This window comes from Corvus cornix, chromosome Z (assembly GCF_000738735.6).
Source record: "Corvus cornix cornix isolate S_Up_H32 chromosome Z, ASM73873v5, whole genome shotgun sequence".
NCBI classification, from domain to species: domain Eukaryota; kingdom Metazoa; phylum Chordata; class Aves; order Passeriformes; family Corvidae; genus Corvus; species Corvus cornix.
The window spans coordinates 75,045,861-75,069,512 of NC_046357.1; the positions used below are offsets into that span (position 1 = coordinate 75,045,861).

Below are 23,652 nucleotides of genomic sequence, written 5' to 3' on the forward strand. Positions count from 1 at the left end.
TGGTTGTGAAGGGCATGGTTGGAAGCCAACAATGCAGAGAATGCCACAGATGGAGCATAGCAGGCAGTAAGTTATACCAGGGTGTCCCTATTTTGTGCAGACCTAAAACTCCCTGTCTGGCCAGAGCACAGGATGGCCAGGGCATTGCTCTGGGTTATTTGCTCATCTCAGGTATTTTGCAGTGATTGGTTCAGCCAGGGATCACACACTGTTGTAGGCTGGGGGTCTGGAGGTGTTCTGTCCCAAAACAGCCACCCGTCCCACCCCAGCCCCACTGCAGGGCCAGTGTAGGTCAGATTATCTAGAACCTTGTTCCCTGAGTTTTGGATACCTCCAGCTCTGTTCCAACATTTGACCACCCTCAGAGGGCAAAAGGCCTCCCTAATAAGTAACTGGAATTCCCAGTGTCCCATCCTGAGTCTGTTGCCTCCTGTCCTGCCACTCTGCACCTCCAAGGAGACTCTTGAGCCTGGTTTCCCCTGATGCAGACAGTGGTGGACATCACTAAGATATCCTCTTAGCCTTCTTCTCCCAGGCTCTGCCTCTGCTGAACCCATGAGGCTTCCAACAGCCCATGCCCACTGTGAAGTGCTCCCTGAGGAGCAGCCCTGCTCTCTAGCTGGGCAGCTGCTCCCTTTTATGTAGAACCAGCAGTGGACTGGCTGAGTGAGTGATGCAGCTCATGCTCCAGGTGGTTGTTAAGGGCACTGAAACAGAGTTATCAGCTCCATACCAGCCCCTCAGGAATGCTGTTAGCAAATGGTAGCCAGCTGCACATCGTGCTGCTGCCCATCAGCAGTTTGCAAGTCAGCAGGAGAAAAGCAAAGCAGAGGCTAAAATCTGGGGACATTTGGCCCACAGTTGGATTTTGTCTTGAGCTGAGAGTTTTGGAGAGCTAACAGTGTAGTCTCTCCAGTTTTGCTTATTTGCCTTCTATGTAAAATCGTCAGAAGTCTCTTTCCCTCCCCCACAATTACTATTATTAACCACCATTCGGAAAGCCAGCAGCAAAATGCTAGGGAATGTGCCCAGCACAGATGAGGAGGAAACAGTAATCACATGGAAGCTCCAGCCTGCTCTACACTCAGCAGCGCTCCTTCTGAGCCAGCACACCATGCTGCTGATTTTCAAGAGCAGCTAATTCACCATCTAGCTCTCAATTAGCTTCCAATTGTGACTTTTAAAGTCTGTACCCAGTTATGGTCTGGCTGTCTAGCCACAGCTCTGCAGATATGACTCACCCAGGGACCTTCCTGAGAACTGGTGTTCTGGCTGTGAAACACTGGGTGTGCAAAAAAGAAGCAATCAGTGGGATTGTCAGCATTTGCTGACAGGTTTTTTTGTTTCCACTGAGCTGCTGAACACATGGGACCATGGTGGGCATGGAGATGTCCCTCAAGTGGCAGCACATGCTCAGGCGCTTTGGGGAGTGCTAGCTGAGCCAGGACCTGGTACCTGGAACCTGAGAGCTGCAGGAGAGGACTGGAGCAGGCTGTGCTGGGCAGGTTTAGGTGGGATGCAGAATATCAGCAAACTGATTTGCCTGCTGGTTTTTGGGCCGTTTTGCTGCAGCCCAAGGACACAGGGCAGAAATGAGCAGGATGCTTATAGGAGACATCACAAATATGCCCAGAAATTCAGGTGCTGCATAGAATTAGAGATTTGTGCTTTTTGCACAGCTGAAGTGGTACTTTTCTTATCACCAACCAAGAAAGGGAAGCATCCCAAGGTGGTTATATGGGTGCACCCCAGTAAAGCTGTCCCCAGACCAGTTTGTGCCAGTGCAGCCAGGAGACCTCAGGTATCAGGTGGTGTTTTATTTATACAGAGATGTATGGGGGTGCCTTTCCATCAGAGTGGCAGCCACGTTTACTCTCAGCTGCGGCCATCAGCAGCAACTTCATCTCCTGCTAAACTGAGGCAGGGGGGGTGGCACCTTGATGTCTTGGCCTCTTTCCAGTTTCTTCTCGCAGTCGACGAGGTAATTGACCCCATCGATGACAATCTGGACTAGCTCCACCTACAACAACAAGAAAATTGTAGTAACAGGTTTAGCTCATCTGTCAATAGAAGAGTGGGAAGTTGGCTTGTGCTGTCACAAAAGCAGGCAAAGCTGTAAGTGAGGAGCATCACAGACATCACACCCCCTCTGGCACAGGGTTCTGCGAAGCCACAGTAATTCCCTTCTCCTGTTTGCCCTGAGCTCAGACCAGCAGCAGCAGAAACGTTGAAGTAGGTCCCTGAAGTTATCTCCACCAAACTGTTCCCTCAGGAACAAACCAACCAGGAGAAAGCCCCTATATAAAGTGTTCAGGCAGAAGCTGAGAGACCTGTTTCAAACATGCCCCCCGAAAGGGTGCAGGGTGCTCCCCCAGGTGTTGCTGAGCAGCGATGCCTGGCACAGAGCATTCCCCACACTGCACGGGGGTGAGAACACAGAGCAGCTGTGCTGTGAGTGCTCAGCACAGCCAGGCAGTGCTTGATGAAGCACTAAAGTTCTTGCTGTGTCTCCCCAGCTCCCAAGCCCAAAACACACCATGTGTGCGGGAACATTTGTGTGAGCACAGAGACATGGAAATGAATTGGGAGGGATGCTGGTGCAAGGAGAGCAAGAAGGAGGCTTGCTGCCTTGGTTCACACCAGCCCTGAGTGCTGCTGGAGGCACAGGGTGGGTGTCCTTGACGTGGCTGGGACTGGGAGGATGGCAGGACTGCCAGGGACATTTTCAGTGCCTGAGAAAGCTCATCAGAGCACAGCTGTGTCCTTCCCCTGCAGACAGCCATGGCCCTGCTGGGATGGTCCCTCAGCCGTAGGAGCACCCTGCCCGTCCTGCCAGGCTGTGCTGAGGCTTCTGCCAGGCCCAGCACACACAGCTCTGGACCCATGCTGGCTCTGCAGCACCCAGCACTCCTTCGTTCCTAGCTCTTGAGTGACACTGCCACGGGTGGGATTCACTCCAGGCCCGGAGCAGCACCAGAATTTGTAATTCTGTATGGCGGGGGGTGGTGGTGTCTTCATAACCTGCTTCAAAATTGCTGGAGAATACAAGGGGCCTTGTCCCCAGCAGACAGGTGACATGTGAGGACCACACGCCCTGTGGCACTGTGAGCCAGTGAGATAAAGCTGATACTTCTGAATCTCCATGAAATGGTTCATTAGCAACCTTAAATGACTGGCTTGTTAAAACCAAGTGCAAAGACTAAATCCCATTGTCTCTTTATTGTGACAGTTGCTGATTTTCAAGGGATTTGTGTTTACTATAAAGCATCTCAGTGGCTTAGCAGTTTATTTCATTGTCCTTTACAGACCAGCTGTGTTGGGAATTCAGAGGTCTGAATTTGCAGTCTCCATAAGAAAACAAATTTCATATTAAGTTTGCATTGACCAGTAACTGAAACAGCAAAAATGCAAACAGTTTTATCTTGCACCTTTGGGAACATAATTCAGTTCTGCAAACACATTTACCACATAATGGAATTTATTTAATTATTTACTGAATAAAATTTATCTTATAATAAAACTTTTCTTATCCCCTGAGTATGTCTTCTCTTATTTAGATTTCAGAATCTCCAAGGTAGGGCCTGTGTCTTTTTTGTTGTCTTAGTCCTTTGGATCCTTGCTGTAGGAGGCATCACTGACTTCAATGGAAGTCTTTATATAAGCAAAAATTTGTAGGCTTAGGCTGTCTGTCAGTAGGGCTTAATTAATCATGCCGTGTAATCCTCTTTTATTATTGTTACTTTAATATAAAGCACACATGATGATGTGTCAGGTATTAATAGATGTCTTTTTCACAGGCTGTTTTGGCAAACAAAACAGCTTAATAGTATTTCACACTTATTTATTTTGTTCCCTGTTACTTACTTCATTCTAGATCCCAAGGAACACAGGTGCCTGCATCAAACTTCAATATTTAAAGTGTCCAGACCTCTGTCTGTGGCTGTGGGGCATTCAAAGGCACGTCTGGATCAGAAAGCACAGGACACCTGGCTGAGCTCCAGTGGCAGATGAGCCAGGAAGGGAAGGCACTGTGGACTGGGTTAATTTTGCTGCCACCAGGTGCATTATCCCAGGGTTACATTTCTATTATGAAAAACTACCTAGAATCAGGCTGGCCCCAGGTCTTGGGCTGCAACACCGGGGCCAGACTGCATCCACATCCAAACTGCCACAGCCTCGGGGTTTGACTGTGAGAGGAGGCTGCAGCTCCTGGGCATGGCTGTTTCTCCCCCATCCTCGTTAGCCTTGCTCTTAGGAGCTGCCCTGCCTTATAAAATAGTTGAACGTGAAGCTGGAATGAGGTGTGGGACCCGGGCTCCCAGGAAGGCAGCAGCAGCTCCAGGCTGCAGGGTCATTTCCACGCTCTGGCACAGCAAATGTTCCTTCTCACTGAAATGGCATTGCAGCACATGTCTGAGGGGAACCCATCTCTCTGCGGTCTGTGCCCTACAGGGGAGGCTCAGGACTGACTGTGAAATCTTTGCCCTGATTTAAATCTAACTGTGATTTAAACCCAGCTCTCTTGTGTCCTCTGCTGAGAGGCACACAGGACATGTGGAAATGGCCCCAGCTCCTCGGAAGCCTTGTGCTGCTGTGCAGCCGTGGAGGAAGTGTGTGACTTGGTAGTGAAAGGAACGTGACACCCTACACCAAGTCTTGCTTTAGTGCCTGATACCCTGCGTGGGTTAGGACTCCATGCCTGCTTCCTTGCACCACCTGCATGCCCTCAAGGAGATCCTCAGCACATTTGCTCAGGGTTGGTTTTTTTCACTGCCATAATAGGAGTATTCATCAAGCACTTCATGCATGTTAACAGTTTTTCTTTCAGTGAGCATCTCCACTGGGCCAGAATCACCGTGAGTAAAAACTGCTGTGGATCCACTGAGGTCAGCAGAGGGAAACTGACTCCTGTCTGTACAGATCTCAGCTAAAAAGCCAGGGGAAAACACAGAAAACCCCCCTAAAAAGACCAGTTTACCTCTGAGCGACCGATGCGGTCCAGGTTGGAGATGTCGTAGACGTCGGCCACAGCCGCCGTGTCCACCCCGCCGGTGCCACGCTTCTGCAGGCGCAGGTTCTCCAGGATTTTGGAAAACCTGGGGTCCTGTCAGGAGAAACAGCTTTGAGCTTACAGCCTTTCACTGCGTGTATGGTATATATGACAGGCAGAGGTGCAGTTTTGTCACTGCTTCGATCACAGCACATCTTCGTGGCTTCCCGCGAAGCAGACTGATTTCCATAACAAATACAGCCATTTGCAGAATTAAAGCGTGCTCGTTTAGCTGCGCACTACCCCCGGGACCTTGCTACACACATCCCTGCAGTTGCCGTAAGCTGTCATTTTTCCTCTCTTCCCTTACACACCAGGAGAGCTGACTTTTGCCACGTTTCAGCGCCGTGTGTACCTTGCTGAGCCTGGGCAGCTTGACGTGGACTCCGGCGCGCAGCCCCGTGCCCAGGTTGGAGGGACAGGTCAGCACGTACCCGAGACGCTCGTTCCACATGAACTCCCAGCCCCGCTCCTTGATCAGCCGTTCCACCTGGGGTGGCCAGACAGAAACAAAACAGAAAGGGCAGCATATACCAGTGTCCTATTTTAAGATACCAGTGGAGTGGCAGGAATTTACACCTGGGTGCGGTGTGGTCTAGGTGTGATACGAATGTTTGCAGACATCAGGTACCAGAAGGATTTCTTCACCATCTTCTCATGACCACTATCTTTCAGACTCTTTGTCACTTCATCACAAAACTCCCTCTTGCGTTGTTTCTGTAAAGCCTTGGCCCATGGAGCCACATCCTCGCTTAAGAGTTGTGGCTTTTGCCATTTGTTTCTAACTCAGTAATTTTGAAGTAAGTTTGCAACATAGGACCCCAAAGGACTCAAACACTACGAAGCAAACAGAGGGAGCTGAACCTGATTTTTGTGTAGTTTTCTAGCTGATGTCATGATTCCTTGAAGAGGACTCCTGGTCTCTAAATGCCAGGCTTCCATTATAAGCAGACAACACAGCTTGTAGATAAGACTTCTCATCAGTAGGTCTCTGACCAAAATTAACAGGAGAGTGAAATAATTATCGTCAGGAAAGTCACAAGGGTCTATTGCCCTTTGAATAACCTGCGACTCTGTTCTCTCATCTGTGCTTCTCAGACTTGCTTGTGCAAACCCAATACAATTTCAGTTCAGTTCTCGTCTCTCCCTGAAGAGAGCTGGATACATAAACCAGCTCATGCCCACAGGACTCCTAGAAATGCAGCTGAATACTTCAGGTCTGCAGAAGGATACAGAATAAATGACTCTCCTAAGATCACTTCTGTATCTTGTGAGGATAACACAACTGGTGGTGGGAAACTAGATCTGATTTGCTGCCCCAGACGCCTGCTGTGGTCACAGCTCCCAAAGCTGCCCCAGCACTTTCCGTGTCCACGTCCACAGGTTGACATGAGCTCAGCTCAGCAGCAGAGGCAAAGCTGGCAACAACACCTGGGAACTGTGTCACCTGTGCACTGCTCAGTCTCACAGGTATGCCTGGAAACCCACCCTGGAAACTCTCAGTAACCACCTTGATGCCAATGGATCGTAAGTCAGATGACTGTTTTTCTGTGCCTCAAAGCCCAGTGCAAACCATAACCCTAACCCAAACCATTCCAGGGTTCCTTGACATTACCTGTGGGGCACAGTAAAGTTCTCTTTCTCTCGTAAGTCAACTTTTTTTTGTCCCAGAGCAGGTCAGAGGGCTGCACTGGGCCCAGACCCAACCTGAGTCACCTGGACTGTCTGGGCAAAACTGTTTTAAACCACACCCTGTCTCAGGAAGCCTTTCTTTGTTAGCATTGTGATTAGCTAGACCAACATAAAATCCAGGAGCCCTAGTGATCAGTTCTTAGTATTTTAATCACAAACCCCCATATCTCCCCAAAATAATGGGTGCTAGGCCCTGAGACCTGTGCACAACCTCAGCAGGCTGCACTCTGCTCCCAGCCTCAGGAATGAGAACCAGGAGGGCCAAATAAAGTCTTCATTCAAGCAAATCAAACAATCCAAATGAAATGCTTCATTTATTAATTCCCACAGTCTGCAGGCACAAAATAGCAAAAAAAAAATAGTATATTTATTTATTTTTCCCTACAACTCAGCTTGCAATCTGCTCGTGTTTCCTGCTTTAGCTGTGTTAATGTGGGTTGTTGTGTGGACTGATGTGACTTCATTTCATTGTTCCCGGAGATGTCAGCTCAGTGTGAACCACAGTAAGCACGGGTGACAACAGTGAACAAACAGGAATAATAAACTCATTGAGACAGTACCTCTTTTAATCCACGGCAGAATCTTTCAAAGACACGTTTCATGTTGCCGCCCTTCTCCATGGAGATCACCCTGGTGTGGTCCTCTTCATTAATCCAAATGAGAAATGTCTTCTCATTGTTGTGCCTAGTTAAGAGGGGAGAAAAAAAAAATCTTTTATAAAGCAAGCCCTGAGAAATAATTCTCAGCATCCTCAGTTTACCACAGTCTCTCTGAGCACTAGAGGTGTTAAACATGTCATAATAAAACTGTTTTCTCCAGTGAGGGATTGGAGCTGATTCCACCACTGGGTCCCTCATGCCTGTGGCATTACAGGGTCTCTTGGGCACAGTGTGAGGAAAGTTTTCTGGTCACATCATCCCGCTGTAGTGCTAGGCAAGGAAAACGTGTGGTCCTCCATCAGGAGAGTGCAGCCAAGGGAGGAGCCAAGCTCTGCACCCTCTGTCCCCAGGGAAGGGTTCTATTGCTCTTGGAAAACCCAAACACTTACATGCTGCTGGGAGCCAAGTAAAGTGTGCTCAGGGTTTTGTTCTCCCCAGTCTCAAACCCCAGTTCCCGCTGTGTCCCTGGCAGCACTGGGTGTCTGCATCCCTCAAGGGATGTGTCTGGTACCCCTCAGTGACCCTGCTGTGTCAGTAAGGACAGAACCCCTGAAAACCCGCTCCTGCTTCAAACAGACAATCAGGGCTGGCTTTGTGAAGTGCTGGGTCACTTTTCCTGGCTTTGTCTTCTCTTGGCCAGTCTCCTACTGCTGCCTTTCTACAGCACATAGAAGGTGATTGATGGGATCAGACTCATTTGTGCCAACAGTGAAATATCACCAGGTTTAAGGCACATGAAAGTGAAAGTTCAAGATCACTGAGAGCCTGACTTTCAGCTGGTCTTTTACTGCGTCTCCTTTTTCTTTTTGCAGTTGGAGCTGGACAGTGCAATGCTGAGCAGGTGTAAACATCCTGTGCCCTGACATTGGGGTCAGGCAAGGTCCAGTCACCTCCTCCTCAGTCACATACAAATGCTGAGGGAGGGTTTTATAAATAGTCTGAGTTTGGCCTAACTCACCTCCCCCTTTTGGTTATACAAGTGTTCCCACTGCTTTCAGGACCATGCATTTAAAGTGTGCCATTGCTGATGGTGCTGTGGTGGAAATGGTTCTGCAGCCCATAACAAGGACAGGATCTAAATCATCAAAAGCAAAATGATTTCCAGAACGTGCACAATTTTTGACAGCATGTTTTTGCAAGAGAAAGGAAGCTTTTCAAGAAGTAGCTTACAGAAGTACCTTCCAATCACACTAATTTTTTTTTTCCCGTTTGCCTGATATTTCACATGTAAAAGAAGCCAAAACCTAGGTCTATTTTATTCAGGAGATCCCTGGATTGTAATATGCTGTTCGTACTTCTGTTTGTTTGTAGAGGCAATGAATGAGGAACAAAGGTCCCTCAAGCTTTATCCTTTTCCTCAGACTTAGATGGGGACCAAACAATCGGCACCTTGTTGAATCTAATAAGAAGCTTGTTGAAATGAAAAAATCCTCACAGTTTTCCAGCAGGTCACTGGGTTTCCTAGGTGATCAGGTTTCACACTAGGTAATTCCTCAGAATCCTTTTTGCCTGTTGTTTCAGCATTAAAGCACCTGGCAATGCCTACCAGTGCAGCAGGGTGGATGCAGATGCTGTGCACTGCACAGCTGCCCCCTCCTCTCCTGCTGGTTTGGGCACTCATCTCAGAGCTTGTTACCCCTTTATCTCCACAGAAAATATTGTATTTGGGCCCAAAGTACGTCAAGTGAGGTGTGACTCTAAGAACAGACCTAGAACGAAGCAGGAAATTCAACTTCCCTGTCTCCTTTTCATCCAGCTCATTTGGAAGGAAAAGGTTGCTTTCAGCCCTGGGAGTTAAAACATTTTTCTTTTTAAAGCAAACTGGACATACTGTGAGTGTGGGACCAGAATGGCTGCAGGGTTAGGACAAGCAAGGAGGTTGGTAAGACAATCTTTAAGCAGGACACAGGACTCTGCAGATCTCACAACATACCAGATTCCTCTGGCGTCCGGCCAGTCACGTGCCATCCCAGCACATGTTAGCAAAGGGGACACTGGCTTGTCAAAGAGAAAGTGATCCTGGGCACCAAAACGGGGCCAAAGGGAGACAGACAGACAGAGAGGGAGAGAAAACAAAACAAAATTCCAGTTTATCCAGGAAGCAGTGTAATGCTGTCCAATACATTTTTTGTGAAGGCAGTGGAAGCACAAGCAAATCACACAGTACAGCCTGGGAACCTGGTCCCTCTGCCTGGAAACTAAAAGCTCTTTACCCAGGTGATTTTCATAAGTCTTGCAGAGTCTCACTGACATGTTCTGCCAAAACCATTTTTCTAATGTAAGGAGGGATGGGAAGTGGGGCCTAAATCCATGTGGACACACCAAAGGGTGCTCTTGAGGACCTGGCTCCAGATCTTCTCTGCATTCAGACATATTCCAGCGTAGGAGAAGACAATGAGTTCTTAAAGATTAAAAAAGATAATAATAAAAAATGCTAGTTCTGAAAATATACTTCTCCAGCATGGAGATTTAGATATTTATTCTGAGCATGAACTCAAGGCAGGAATTAAATCAGTGCTAATCTCAACCTTTTGGAATCACCGGCTTGGTCTGTTCCTTAACAGAGCTGCTATTTGTGACTTAATAAATGTAGCACTTGCTGTGCCACCAACTTGCCCCATGCCTGTTAGTTTACATTTAAAAAAATTAATTGGTTTTCGGGTTTTTTTTTTCCCCTAAGACAATAAGTATTTTATTATTGATTTTCGTGTGTATGCTAACAAACTGTTAGTTCTTAATTCCTTGAACACTGCTATATTGAATGTTGGGGGGGGTTTTGCTGGGAGTGTTGTTGGTTTTATTCTTTTTTTTTTTAAACCTAGGGCTTAAGTAAAAATATTGAGGCAATCTCTCCAGAGAGCATATGACATGGTAGACACATTCATGTGCTTTACTTCATTTTTCCTTTAATGAAGAATGCAATAATTATTATTATATTCTTCATTTCACTTAGGTTTTCATCTTTGAATGCTTTGTAATGGACACAGTGGAGCCAGAACTCCAGCCATGCAGGAAGAAAAGGTATAGAGTTGTCTTTGTTCTTCAAAGGGACACAAAATTTCCCTCCTCAGCTTGCTCCACTTGACACTTTGCTTGAAAGAAAAATTCTCCTTTTAGCAAGAAAAGAGCTATTAGTTTTTCTCATGAGCATATGGCCCAAATCTGCAAAACACCAAATGCCTTCTGTGCTGAATGCAATTCAAGTAGCACTGATTTATCTCACTGAAATAAACTTTGATCTTACTGAGCTCAGATGGTGCCTTTTAAAAGCTGGCAGAAAGCCTGATCCCACAGAGGTGCAAGGTCCTGAATTACTGGAGGGGGTGAGCAGTGTTGTGAGGTAAGGAATGAATCTCAGGTTACAATGCCAGTGTCTGATTTCTATAACTTTGCATTTTCAACTATGAAACCAAACCAAACAAGATAAAATGCTGAATCGCTGAAGCCTATTCCACCACCCACAGGATTTAGCCTTAAACCATGAAGGAGTTACATTTTCCATACTCCTATTTCAATCTGTGCTTTCTGAGGAGCTGTCTCCTGCTGAAAAGAAAACCTGCAATAGGTCATCAACATCCTGTCAATAAACATATTCCCAAGGACATTCAATTTAAAAAGTTACTGACCTTACACAAATTCTTAACTCCTGGTTAATCCCGACTGTGACACCTAGTTCCAGGGTTATAAATAGTTACGTTACTTCATCAGCTCCCCTTTGGTTGATGTTATGGAACAATGTGCCATGAATATAGCTAAGAGGGTACAGCCATTCCTTTGGATATTTAAAATGCTCATTCAAGCTTTGTTTGATATGTCACACGCTGTGACAAAATCCATGATGAAAATCCTTGTGTTTCCATCTGTGTGACAATGAAAACTCTCGTTATGGGCCTGATCCTTCAATTCCTTAAACACAACGACAGGACTGGGAAAAGGTCACCTGGGTGCAATTGGCTACGGCCACTTTTGGGAAATTAGAATTAGCGTAGTTTTCACTAATGAAATTACAGCCAAATTTTGGGAAATTAGAATTAGTGTCATTTTGATGTCAAGCAATCATAGGCAAAGCCCCCCACCCTCACAGTACGGAATACAAATACCATGTGATGCCTATCTCAGTGTAATAGTTTAAGTTAGAATGTTTATTACTATAGAAAGAATCAATCTTTGCTCAAGGAAATGACCAAGGAAAGGTCCTGAATTTACCTCGATACTTGTCCAAAGAGGTGACAGCAGCCATGTGTGTTTGCTTTGACACAAGTCTCGCTCTCTGGAATATAAATCCACGCTTCAGACCTGCACAGTGATGTCCTTAACAGAAATACAGACCCTGGGCGGTTTGCTGTCCCATTAAAGATATCGACAGGCCATTAAGTACAGGTTAATTGTGTGGTTATCCTGCTCGGCTCTGCAGGGAAGCGTGTGCCCCCAAGGAAGGTGACGATTAAGCTAAAGGAGAGGCGGCGAAGGCGCTGCGGGCGCGGAGCGGGACTTACATTGTAGGTACAAAAATGCTGTTAGTGAGGATCTTCTTGTTATTTTTCTAAGTCCGTGAGAGACTTTTCTCTCTCACAGAAGAGGTAGCAGGGAATGTAAACAACCAAGCCACCTGCAACCCTGGAAAGTCTTGTTTATGGTATAGTAGAAAATATTTTGACAATGGATGTTTTAGGATTTTAGCCAATCACCCCCAAGGGGTGGCTGGTCCTTTGTCCAATTAGACTGTGAAGAAAAAAGTCTATGAAAGAGTTTGTAAAATAATTAAATAAATCAATCTTGCTGCACAATTCCTGCCTGCTGGATCTTCTCCTCCTCCTCCTCCCTATGGCTGCGGGACACGGTGATATACCGTAGGAACCAGGCCTGCGGTAATACTTACATCGATCAGCTGCTGCTGCTCGCGCTCGGTCATGCTGGTCAGGCTGTAGTACTTGCCGGACAGGTCCCCCCGCAGGCCGGACAGCGCGGTGACCACGACGTTCTCGACCTCCCTGCGCTCGGCGCGGGTGCAGGCGGGCGGCAGGCTGAGCCCGCGGATGCTGCGCCCGGTGCGCACCCGGGACGAGAGCACGTAGCGCTCATCGAACTGGCCCTGGGTGATCTGCGGGGAGACAGGGCTCAGTGCTCGCCTTCCATCCGCCTCTAAAACCCAAATCCCGTCGTGCACAAAGAGGGGCTTCTCTCTGCCCAGCCCCGGCATCCTCTCCACTCAGGACAGCGGGAGCCCTTCAAGAGCTTTGGGCACCAGGAGTTGTTTTCAGGACCAACACCTTTCTCTGGCTGAACGAACATGTTGGAGTGACCAGCTGGTCCTGCATGGTCCCCAAATGTGGAGTCCACGTGGCTTTTGGAAAATAGGGATATGGGCAGAGGCAGAGGGCCAGGTAAGGAAATCCTTTGGAAGAGGGAAGCTCAAAATGAGCACAGCGTAGCTGAACTATGAAGGAAGTACTGAGCTGCACATAAAGTTTGACCCTATGTATGTGGGGGTACTGGATTCAACTCCTGCTTTCATTGCATGCCTTAGACCCATGTTAATCTGAGGAACTCCAGCCCGAGGAATTCCAGCCCAAGGAATTCCTCCACACCAGAGAATGGGTGGCTTCATTGGAGGCCCAGCTGAAATGTCTCTATACAAACACACCATAGCATGGGCAATAAGCAGGAGGGGTCAGATGTGCCACCTCACCGGCATCATGGGGATGTGGAGGGACATTCCTGTGACTTGGAGTGGAAGGATACAGGCTTCCTGGGAAGGCAGGCAGGGGAGATGAGGGGGGGGTGTCATCCTTTAAAGCAGTGACCAGCTGGAGTGCAAGATCACTAACTGGAGTGCGGGAGAGCAGACCTCTGCCTCTCCAGGGATCTGCTTGGCCAAGCAGCATGGGGTAAATCCCTGGAGGGAACAGGGGCCCAAGGAGCTGGGTAATATTCATGGATCAACCCCTCCAAGCTCAGGAGTGATGCATCCCAACAAAGAGGGCACCAGGAAAAAACATCAGGATGCCTGTGTAGATGAGCAAGGAGCTCCTGAACAAGCTCAGATGCAAACAGGAAATCTACAGAGGGTGGAAGCAAGGACAGGTATCCTGGGAGGAGTACAGAGCAGCTGTGGCTGCCCCTGGATCCCTGGAAGTGTCCAAGGCCAGGCTGGATGGGGCTGGGAGCACCCTGGGATAGTGGAAGGTGTCCCTGCCCATGGCAGGGGCTGGGAATGAGATGGGCTTTAGGATCCCCTACAGCCCAAACCATTTTCTGATGATTCTGTGTTCTCTAAGCTCATGAACAGACCCAGGTGCCCAGTGAGGCTGTGTCCCAAATGCTTGGTACAGCTGGCACTTATTCCCTGCTGAGAACAAGGGCTGCAGCTGACAGGGCCATGACTGGCATCCCATTTTCCTTAAACATAAAATTGGGTCTTCACAGTTGGATCTAGAAAAGTAAAAGTACTGTTGCATACAGCATCATCATTGGAATAAGCAGCTCAGAGCCTTTCTTGTGGCATTGTTTTGTTTCAGTCCTACCTTGGATGCATCCAGGTCCGTGTGATGCTTCATTGTCCGTGGATCGTAGCCATTATGTCTCGCTTTAATGACAGGGTCAAAAATCTCAGCAAACACCTGCGGAGTCAAGAGAACATAGAGAGAGTCTGCAGCATCACAGGAACGCGTCCTCGCAGCAGCTCCAGACAGAAGGCCCTGTCTGCAGTTACCATAGACAGGGACTGAACAGCCAGGCTGGGGTTTGGGGTGTATTGCCAACCAGAACACACTCCAGAGCCCCCCCAGCCACTTGCCTCTAGGTTCTAGGTCATGCAGGAGTACCCTGAGTCTTCCCTGCCATGGGAAGAGTCCTGGTTAGAGCCACTCAGCTGTGCCCACAGTGAGCCCCAGCACAGCTCCCTGCCGGGGAGCAGCAGTGCACACCTGGACAGGCACACCAAACCCAGGAGCTGAGAGTCTGGAGTGGCAGATATCCAGCCCACACTCACTGGGACACTGTGGGGAGGCTGCACAGGAACAGGCACCACTGCAGGTGGATGAAGGAAGCAGACCACAGGGATCAATAACAATAAGGACTTTCTTCTGTTTTCCTCTTCTCATTGCAGAGCTAAATGAACTGTCCACCCTGATGCTGTTTGCCTTCAGTTTTCCTCGTGATCCAAAGGCTATGGCTTAGTGATGTCTGGCACTGCCCAGAAGATATGTCTGCTTTGCTTCTGCCTCTGCTGATTCACAATGTGATTTCCACATCATGTTCATTTTGTGTGTCTCAGAGTTGGACAGTTTTTCCATAAATTAGGTTTAGTTGTAGGAAGGAAGGCAGCTGCTGGAGGCAGGTAGCAGCTGCTGCCAAGGGGGTACATTTTATTACCTTCAGCTGCAGCAGAGGGGGCACGTATAGTAATACCACGTGTCCCTGCTTCTCCTAATGCGCAAAAGGAGGGAAAACACCAGCCTGCCCCCAGTGTACCCTCTGGGACACAATTTCTCTTGTGAACATGCTCCATTCTGGGAATCTGTCTTCATCCGACAGGAACAGCACCACGAGCACAGACCCAGCCAGTCCTGTGGAATCCTCTTACCTCATAGGACTCTTCGTCCCCGGCCACCATGCCCACTGTCTTGATGAAGGGGTGGCCGGGGTTGTCCACCCCAGTCTGGATGCACTGGTCCAGGGTGTACCCGTTGGGGGTCATCTTGTCCCTGAGGCGGGAGTAGATGCCCGGCGTCAGGCACTCGGCCATGCAGTTGTTGTGCTTGCGCAGGTCGGGGTAGTCAGCACTGCAGAGAGAGAAACCCGAGGCATTACTGTGTCCCCTGGACAGTGACCTGGATGGTTTGTGAAGCTAAAAGTGTAATTATTCTTGGTTTATATGCTGCATTGAATTTTAGGAAGGAAGGAAGGCTCTGGTGCTGAACGTGCCCCACATTGCACCGTGCTTTGTGCTGCTGGGGGCCATCAGGGAAATGGGGCCCAGTGAGATCTGAAAGGGCACTGAGCCCCACTGAGACATCTGAGTCAGGCAGGAAAGAGCCCCAGCATCGAATTGCTCAGCTAGATAGACATTTAAGTTTAGATGAAGAAGAGCTCTTTGTTTGCAGCCTGGGTGCTCTCACAGCTTCATGGACATCAGAGGGATTGTCTGACCTGCCAGCTGGGCAGTGCTTCTTGTAAAATACAGGATTTGGTTTAATGGCATTGTTATTTGCAGAAAGCTGCAGGCTGTATGAAGCCAGGGAAAATAAAGACGTTAGGCTTTAGCAAGGGGTCTTTGCAACTCTGTCAGTCCTCAGCTACCTTGTACTGGTAGTGATTTGCTTTATGCACAACTCTGGTATTTCTCTAAGAATATATTTTAGCTAGCATACTACAAATTACTTAATTAATAAAATTAAAAGATGTCAGATCCCTATCCACATTAGTTTTGGCAAGTCCGGCCAGCAAAGTCAATCTACAGAGAAGAAGACCTGTAATTACTTTCTAACCGTCAGCCTGCCAGTTTGTAACAGAATTAGGAGTATTTCCAGTACAGCAGTAATCAGGAGATTATTACTGCTTGCATGGTGAAAATACTTTCAGATTTCCCAGTGGCAGAGTCCGTACAACCAGCAGGTCCCGTAGGTGGACCTGCAAAGCTGTTGGTCACTGATGAGTTAAATATAATGATACACTACTAAACTTGAGGCATATCTTAGGCTTCCTGTTGTTCAGCAGTGTTGGTTTTGGTTGGTTTGGGGTTTTTTTTTTTGTGAGTGTTGATATTATCCACATCCCTTGCAGGCCATTACTGGTGCTGCCCAGAAGTGGAGATGTTGGCGACGGTGCTGTGTTTGGTGCCACACAGCCCAGCGATGGCACACACGGGGACTGTGCCGCTCTGATGGGGTCAGCTCCCTCCCCACCCTGCCCCTGCTGCCTCCTTACCTGGGCGGGAAGAGCTTCCTCTTCTCCTGCACAGCAGCACTGACGTTGTGCTGGCCCAGCAGGTAGCCCGTGGCCAGCACCCCCGTGCCCGCGGCGGCGAACAGCGCGGGGGCCGCGCGCCCGGCCAGGAGACGGCAGAAGGTGCCAGCCATTCTCTCTGCAAGGAGCACAGCCAGGGTCAGCACCAGCACTGCAGCAACACCCCCAGCTCACGCCCCAGAACAGGACATTCTTCCCCATTAGTAGCTCGTGCTCGTCCGGTGTGTTCAGGGAAATGTGGGGATTTACGGTGCGGTGTGTGGCGTGTGTGTATTCGTCCTGTTTTGTTCTGCTGGGGTCTAAGTCTGAGCAAGAAAATGGCATCTTCTGTGGGACTCTGAAAGAGGCAATGCACGTTTTTTCTTACAAGAATCAGATTTGGGTTAGTATTGTTGGTGACATACAGCTCCTGTCCAAGTAAAGGACAATTCTATGAACCTAAACTCCAGTTTGTGTCATCGACAGAAGCTTTTTCTTAAAACTGGACTCTGGTAAATCACTTTTGTGAGATGAGCATGGAAGATTTACAGAAAAACATGACATTTCTTCGAGGATCTGCTGTTTCAGTTGTTTTACCAAAAGTTTTCTCAAGTATGTTTTTATGCAATCTCTTCACCATTCTTTTGGAGGTTATACTAAACTCCTCAAAGCGTTTGATTTTATTTTTAGTGAGCAAAGAGTTCTAATTCCCAATAATTTTCTTGTAGGTCTGGGTCAGTTAGGGCCAAACCCTTTACTTCTTTGTCTTTTCCCCCTTGTCCAAAGACAGATGCAATGTTGCATCTTTATCTTCTCACTTGGTAACAACTTCTTCGGTGCTTGCATGTTTTTATGTTGCAAACCAGTGTCTTCTTTCTACGTCACATCTGTGAGCTGATGTGTTCCAAGTTTGGAGTCATTTGTTTCATGTCCTCTGTTGTGCTTCAGCAATTTTTTACTGGAATCTTTTCATTCTGTCTCTTCCATGTCTTTGAAACACAATATCCAGTTAATATAACACCACTTCCAGAGAAAGGTGATGACTGTTTGACAGAAATTTCAGTATTTTTTCACTGAAAGATTCTCCCATAATCTATGAATTCATTTAGGTGAGCTGCAGGACAGGCTCTTGTGACTGCAACAGGAATCCTCCCTCCCAAAATGCAGTACGAGTGTGTTTGACTATAAATAAAAATCAGATAAGAGGTTTCTGATGGAGATTTTTCTGATGATTTCTTTTCTGTGTGTTTAGCAGATGGCTCTTGTGCCTTTTCACAGTATAGCACCTCATCCTACACTCTGGAAATATTTCCTTGTGACTAATCTTCACAGAACTATTGTTGTTATACCTAAATGTCTGTGAAACACCATGTGTATTTTCCCAACAGCTCTGTGTATTTATAGTTCTGTTTCACCATTGCAAGGAATTGGCTGGCAGTCAAAAACCTGTCCTGAAAACTATCAGCCATATCACAATCCCACTGCAGATGATGATATTATGACAAACAACCCCAGGCACTCATCAGCACCTCTACCACCGTGGATTTTTTGGGAGCTTCTGAACCCTGTGTGGCTTTAAGGGACAAATATGGTTTGTACATCTGATTAAATCAGTGGAAGCATGTGCAGGGTGTGTTTAGGAAGAAGTGTGAGGCACAGCAGTGTAACCATGGCCTGTCAGAAACCCCCAGAGGCTCCGAGGGCTCTGTGTGCCCAGCCCGTGGGTGAGGCGCGTTCTGTGCTCCCCTGCCCCAGGTCTGCTGACCTGCCCCGGGCACAGGGTGCAAACAGAAACCAGAACCCGTGAGCAGAAAGGGAAATTAAACACCTGGGAAAAGAAAGAGATGAACCCTGGGGGAAAGGCAAAGAGACCTTCTTGGTGCCTCAGAGCGTGCAGGCTTTGTGCCATGGTTGGTGTTGTGGCTTTGCTGCTGAGTGAGCCTGAGAACCCCTCCTCACCCTTATTTCTGCCTGTCTATGCCTTGGTGGGCTTTGATCCCCAAAGCAGGGCCAGCTTTACCGCCAGCTTTATCATGTGCCAGGCCACAAGTGTTTTCCCTGTGGGCAGTGTTATCTGCAGCTGGCTGCAGGCTCATCCCCAGGACAGTCTGGCATTGCTGGATCTCAGGAAAGGTTTCCCTGACCCTCAGGCAGGCTCTGCTTTACCTGACAGACACTTCTCTGGCAGCTCCTAGAAGCCTCTCACACTGGAGACGCCACAGACTGTGCAGGTTGTCTACCTAAAAAAAATATGAACCATCGTAAGACAGGGTTTGTTTCCCTCTTTTAAAAAAGACATGGTGCTTAACTACACATCTCTTCCTACAATGGAAGGTACAACCTTCTGACTGGAGCATGGAATTGCCATCAGTTGTGACCATCGAATGCAAAGGGTCTAGGGGAACATGAAAGTTGGAATGCCTTAAGAGAAGACAACCAGCGTCTGGAGAGCTGTGGAAAGTGAGCGTAATCCTTTCCATCACAGTGCTGTGACTCCTGACTCACTCACAGCTTTGGCCACAGGGGTGGACTCTAGTCCTGGGTATGAATGTCCTGCAGCACAGGCAGTGCAACCAAAGCAGCACAAAAAGACTGCTCAAAAACCTGGTGTACAACCTTAGCAAAGAAAGTTTTTACTTAATGAGGGCAAAAAACGAATAAGGAATTTTATTGGACAGGAAACAATATCATTTGAGGGTTTTTTTCCGTATTTTGCCTTTCAAAAGATAACATGATTTTTAAGTAATGCTTTGCTTCAAAACAAACCTTTTAAAAGATTCATTTGGAAAGAGTCTGAATGCAATGGCCTCAAACTAAGAAAAGATCCTCATCAAAGCTTTTTGTCAAGTCTGACCTCAAATCATTAATATATTCATCTCCTCTTCCCCCACAGAAATTGTCAGCCTGCCACTACAGTAGGTTTGCACCACCATTACCTCTGATTAAAGGAGTATGTTTTTCCTAGGAGCACTTTAGAATTACTGTGCTGTGATTCAGGTTTTGCCATAGACCATCTCTAAGCCTCCACTGCAAGGATTTCACTTTCATAGGGGTAATGTAACCACTGCACAGCCTAAAAAGTGCAGGTTTTTCTTTTGCAGGAGTTCCCTGAGTGTCTTCCCCTGTGCTCATGACAGAAAATCAATTTTCTCGGGAGTGTCTGTGGTGCTGCCATAGTGCAGCTGGGACGGCGAAAGAACACTGTTTCAAGATCAGAAGAATTTTTGAGGGTATCAGTTTTAACCCTTGGGAAGGAATTGAGTGTTTGCCTGAGCTGACCAGGTGTGCTGGGGGGAGAACACCTCCCTTAGGAAGGCATCTGTTTTGTGCTCAAAACCATGTAGAGACAGTATGAAAAAAGGGAAGAGAAATAAATTCTAAGGATTAATCAACCTGAGGTTAAAAAACCCTCACCAAAACAACCCAAACTCTTATTCCTGGCCTGCATGTCTGTTCAGTTTAAATCAATGGCCTTTGTTACTACTTTTAACAGTTCGTTGCAGACATTTCTACCCATTATTTGTTCCACATGCACCTCCTTCATAACTCGCTCTTTTTTCATGCCTCTACATCAGCTTTTCATGACATTTCAAACTTAGAGATCATGTTCTGTCTCTGCCCTGAGCTCTTTCCCTTTTGTTTGGTGCTCAGCAGCCTCACAACCCCGGAGGGGGCTCTGAGCCCAGAGCAGAGCTCCTCTCCGCTGAGCGCCTGAGTGGCCGGAGACCAGAGCAGCCCTGGGGCCACAGCGTGGTCACTGCAGGCCAGTGCTGGCCCCGGGGAGCCACACAGCCCCTGAGACCAGGAGACTCCTCACTCAGCAGGGCAGTACTGCCAGCACAGACACAGAAACTCTTCTGAGCCAGGTTCTGTCATGGGGTTGTCTGCAACCCTATCAGTCCCGTCATTTTTTCTTACTATTACTTTCGTTTTCCCTTTACACTGGAATGCTTCCTCATAAGCAAAGGAGCTTTCTCCTCTGCTGGGCATTCTGAAGTCACTGGCAAAATATTCTTAAAGGGGTCTTGAGTCTGATATATCAATTTCTTCTTAAATGTTTATGTGTGGTAAGTGGTTCATTAATTGCACCAACCTTCCACAAGTTTCAAGTTCTTTCAGTCCACCACAAGCTACATGAGAATTCGGGCTTTATTTTAGACAGGATTAGATGCATCTAATCTTAAACTGATTTTTACTGTGTCATTTGTCCAAGAGAGGTCTGATTTCTACGTGATTAGACACGACACCTTTTTTGGGGTACAAACCTTAAAGATTTCATTTTTCAGATTTTTAACAAGACTCTTAGGATTCCTGGCACAAGTCCTCAAGCACGTGTCACTCAGACAATGCTCCGTAGCAACAAAACTCTTTTCCCCAGTGTAATGGGTACGCACACTAAGAGGCACCTTCCTCGTGAACAATGTAAGGATGCAGATATTTTGGCCCACTGTGTAAGAAACACTCAGAGATGTGCCCCAAACTGAGCTGTGGCAGTGGCAGTCAGGGCTGAGCTGCTCTGCTGTCACCCACAGCCTGTGTGTCCTCCTGCCCTGTGCGGGTGGCACAGCCCCAGCAGTGCCCACAGCTCTCTGCTGCGGGTGGAGGGTCTGGTTTCGTGTCCCAGCCCGTATTCAGCACCAGGTGTGTCTCCTACAGGGGATTCCACCTGTAGGCAAGGGATGGGTTTCTGTTTTCCTCTTATTAGTCAAGGTCACTGCAAGGCATTTTTGGGTATTTGAGCTTCACAAAACGCTTTCACGGCTTGCCTTGTACATTTTCCCGTTTTACCTCAGTCTGCTCGTGCTCGGAATAGCTGCCTCATAACACTGGTCAGGATGTCTTTGTACACCACCAGGATGGCAGGTGGCCCCAGGCCAGGGAGTGGAGCACAGCTCAGTGCCTTGGGACTGGCCTTTCTCACTGGCACCAGCTCCGGTCCGGTTTTACCCCCAAGGTCATCTGTGCTTGTGGCACCTCTCAGAAAGGGCACAAACGCTGCTGTACAGGGGGGGAACACACAGCAAGTGTCCCATAAACAACTGCCCTGCACCACGTTCGTCCCATAATGAGCAGCTTTGGTTAATTCCAGGGAATCCTCCTGTGGGGCCATGTCTGCAGGGGCCAGAGTACATCTGCAGCACTGACTCAGAGTAACAGACAGTACAGCAGGTGACCTCCAGTGTCTGCAAAACCAAGGGCTCCTCATTCCACACTCCTCATTTTCACCCCCTTGGCACCATAGGGGTGAGCCAGTGCAGGATCAAACCAGCCTTGCCTTTCCCAGTGCAGGATTCCCATATGCCATGGCCAGTGAATCAGCACAATGTGTCCACAAGGTCACAGCCTTAGAGGTCACAGCCCTTCTTGCTCTGCTCTGCCCCAGGACGTGCTCAGCTACCTGTAACCAGCCCTCAGGACACCCGTGTCCTGCCAGCAGCACATCTTGGGCTTTAAACTGCATTTTCTTATCTGTATCACCTGCCATGCACAAAAAATGGAGACAAAGGCCAGCACCAAGGTTTAAATGAAGTCACTACAGCAAATCTGGTGCTGGCTGAAGAACAGCCCAAAGGATTGTAGGTGTCACTGGTGGAGGGGCACTTTGTAACCGCAGCTTGAACCCCAGGAATCTGACAACTTCAAAACTACTTCTAATATTAAGAAAAAAAATTTAAAAATTCTTGTCCTGTTAATTCTTCACTTTCTTGACTTCTTCTAAAGAGGAAGTTTCCAGCTCCATCTTTCTCTGCGTGCATTCTAACACAGGTATTGGTTATCCAGTATTTCACACTTGCCCGGAGGGAAGGAAGGTGTAAGGGTTACAGTGACATTTCTAGAAATAGAAGTAGATTAGATATTTGAGCCATGTCATGGGTGGTATTAATTGCAGCCCCATGTGATCCTGAGTGACATTTTGGAGGAATGGCACAGTCACAGCTAAAGTTCACACGGGCTCAGCCCCACAGGGAATGTGTGCACACGTCTTACCCCACAAAGCTCTTTAGCCACAGGATCCCTGCACTGAGCTGGGCCCTCACGTGGTGCAGGGACACAGAGCCTGGCCTTTTATACTTGAGAGGTAATTCCTCTAAGCCATCCTTAGCTCGAGCTAAAGCCTACAGAGGGCAGTGGAAAGTTTTCCCCGCCTGTCCATGGAAGGTTCTGGAGCCTCAGAAACATCTGCAGCGACTGCCATGAGTCACTGCTTGCCTCAGAGGCCATTTTTAGACACACAGAAATCAGTTTACATCACTCTTGGTTTGCAGCATCACCCTACAGCTCAGAGAATAAGACACACGTTAAAACATCCAATCTCATAAAGCAATATAGGTGATTTTTTCCAGTTTCATTGCTCACCCTCAGCATCACTCAAACCCTTTTGACTCATCTGGGTTTTGAGATGCAGTCTCCAAAGCGCAGAAACAGCACCAAGTGCAGGCATCGTTCTGACAGTGGCTTAATCACAGCGTGGAACATCTCCACCAAAAACACCAACCACATTTCAGTTTCTTCCTGCTTGTAATTCCAGAGGAGAGTGAATGGTTATAAAAACTTACTAATTTGGAGAAAAAAAAAATAAAAAATCCAAACTATGAACCTGTGACCAGATTCGTATGAGTAGAGAAGACACGGTAACTCTTCACAGATCAGAGAACAACCCCTTGGTACCACCATGACTTTTGGTTTCTGTCAGCTGAAGGTCTTGCTGGTCAGACCCGACCAGGTGAGACCCAGACGCCCAAATTCTCCTGCAAAAGCCCAGTCAAGGTGCAGGCACTGCTCACCCTTCTGAGCCAATCTGGTGCTATTTTGCAGTATAAACCTCTCATCTTCGCAGTGCAGAGAGCTACAATCAAAATCACAAAAAACTCATGTAATTAGAGACATTTTCTCTGAACTTGTTACACATCTGCAAAGAGTCTATCTTCCTCTAACTAAAATTGTTACTTAAGGGTCAGCATTAAGGTCTGGGCTTTATGATCCTAGAGATCTTTTCCAGTATTAATAATCCTGTGATTCCATGATTTGAAGCAGCTGCACAGTGGGGGCTGGCACAAACTTTCCTACACCAAGTACTTACACACGTCAAGAAATTTAACCAAATTAACACCACATCCTGTGGTGCTTTGAATTTGTTTTTAATAACCCTTGCATTTGAAATGCTATGGTTTGAGGCTAGAAAAGCAATGTATGTATAGTTACCTTGGAGCTGGAGGTAGGGATGTCCTGCTGCCTGCAGCGAGCCCAGAGTGTAAAGGGAGCAGGAGGCTGGGCACTGACAGGAGCCCAGGTAATTTGAGACGG

At 47.7% G+C, this 23,652-nt stretch overlaps 1 protein-coding gene across 1 annotated transcript; it reads right to left on the reverse strand.

Annotated features, from left to right (window-relative positions):
* Nucleotides 1-1,797: 1,797 nt before the first annotated feature.
* Nucleotides 1,798-23,652, reverse strand: CKMT2 (creatine kinase, mitochondrial 2). Its single transcript, XM_010409844.3, has 11 exons — nt 23,551-23,652; nt 18,514-18,587; nt 16,330-16,486; nt 14,987-15,185; nt 13,926-14,021; nt 12,281-12,502; nt 9,335-9,420; nt 7,303-7,426; nt 5,406-5,540; nt 4,979-5,104; nt 1,798-2,020 (listed from the first exon to the last, which is right to left on the reverse strand). Exons 3-11 carry the CDS (start codon nt 16,479-16,481, stop codon nt 1,901-1,903), a joined length of 1,260 nt encoding a protein of 419 aa, XP_010408146.1. The 5' UTR covers nt 16,482-16,486; nt 18,514-18,587; nt 23,551-23,652; the 3' UTR covers nt 1,798-1,900.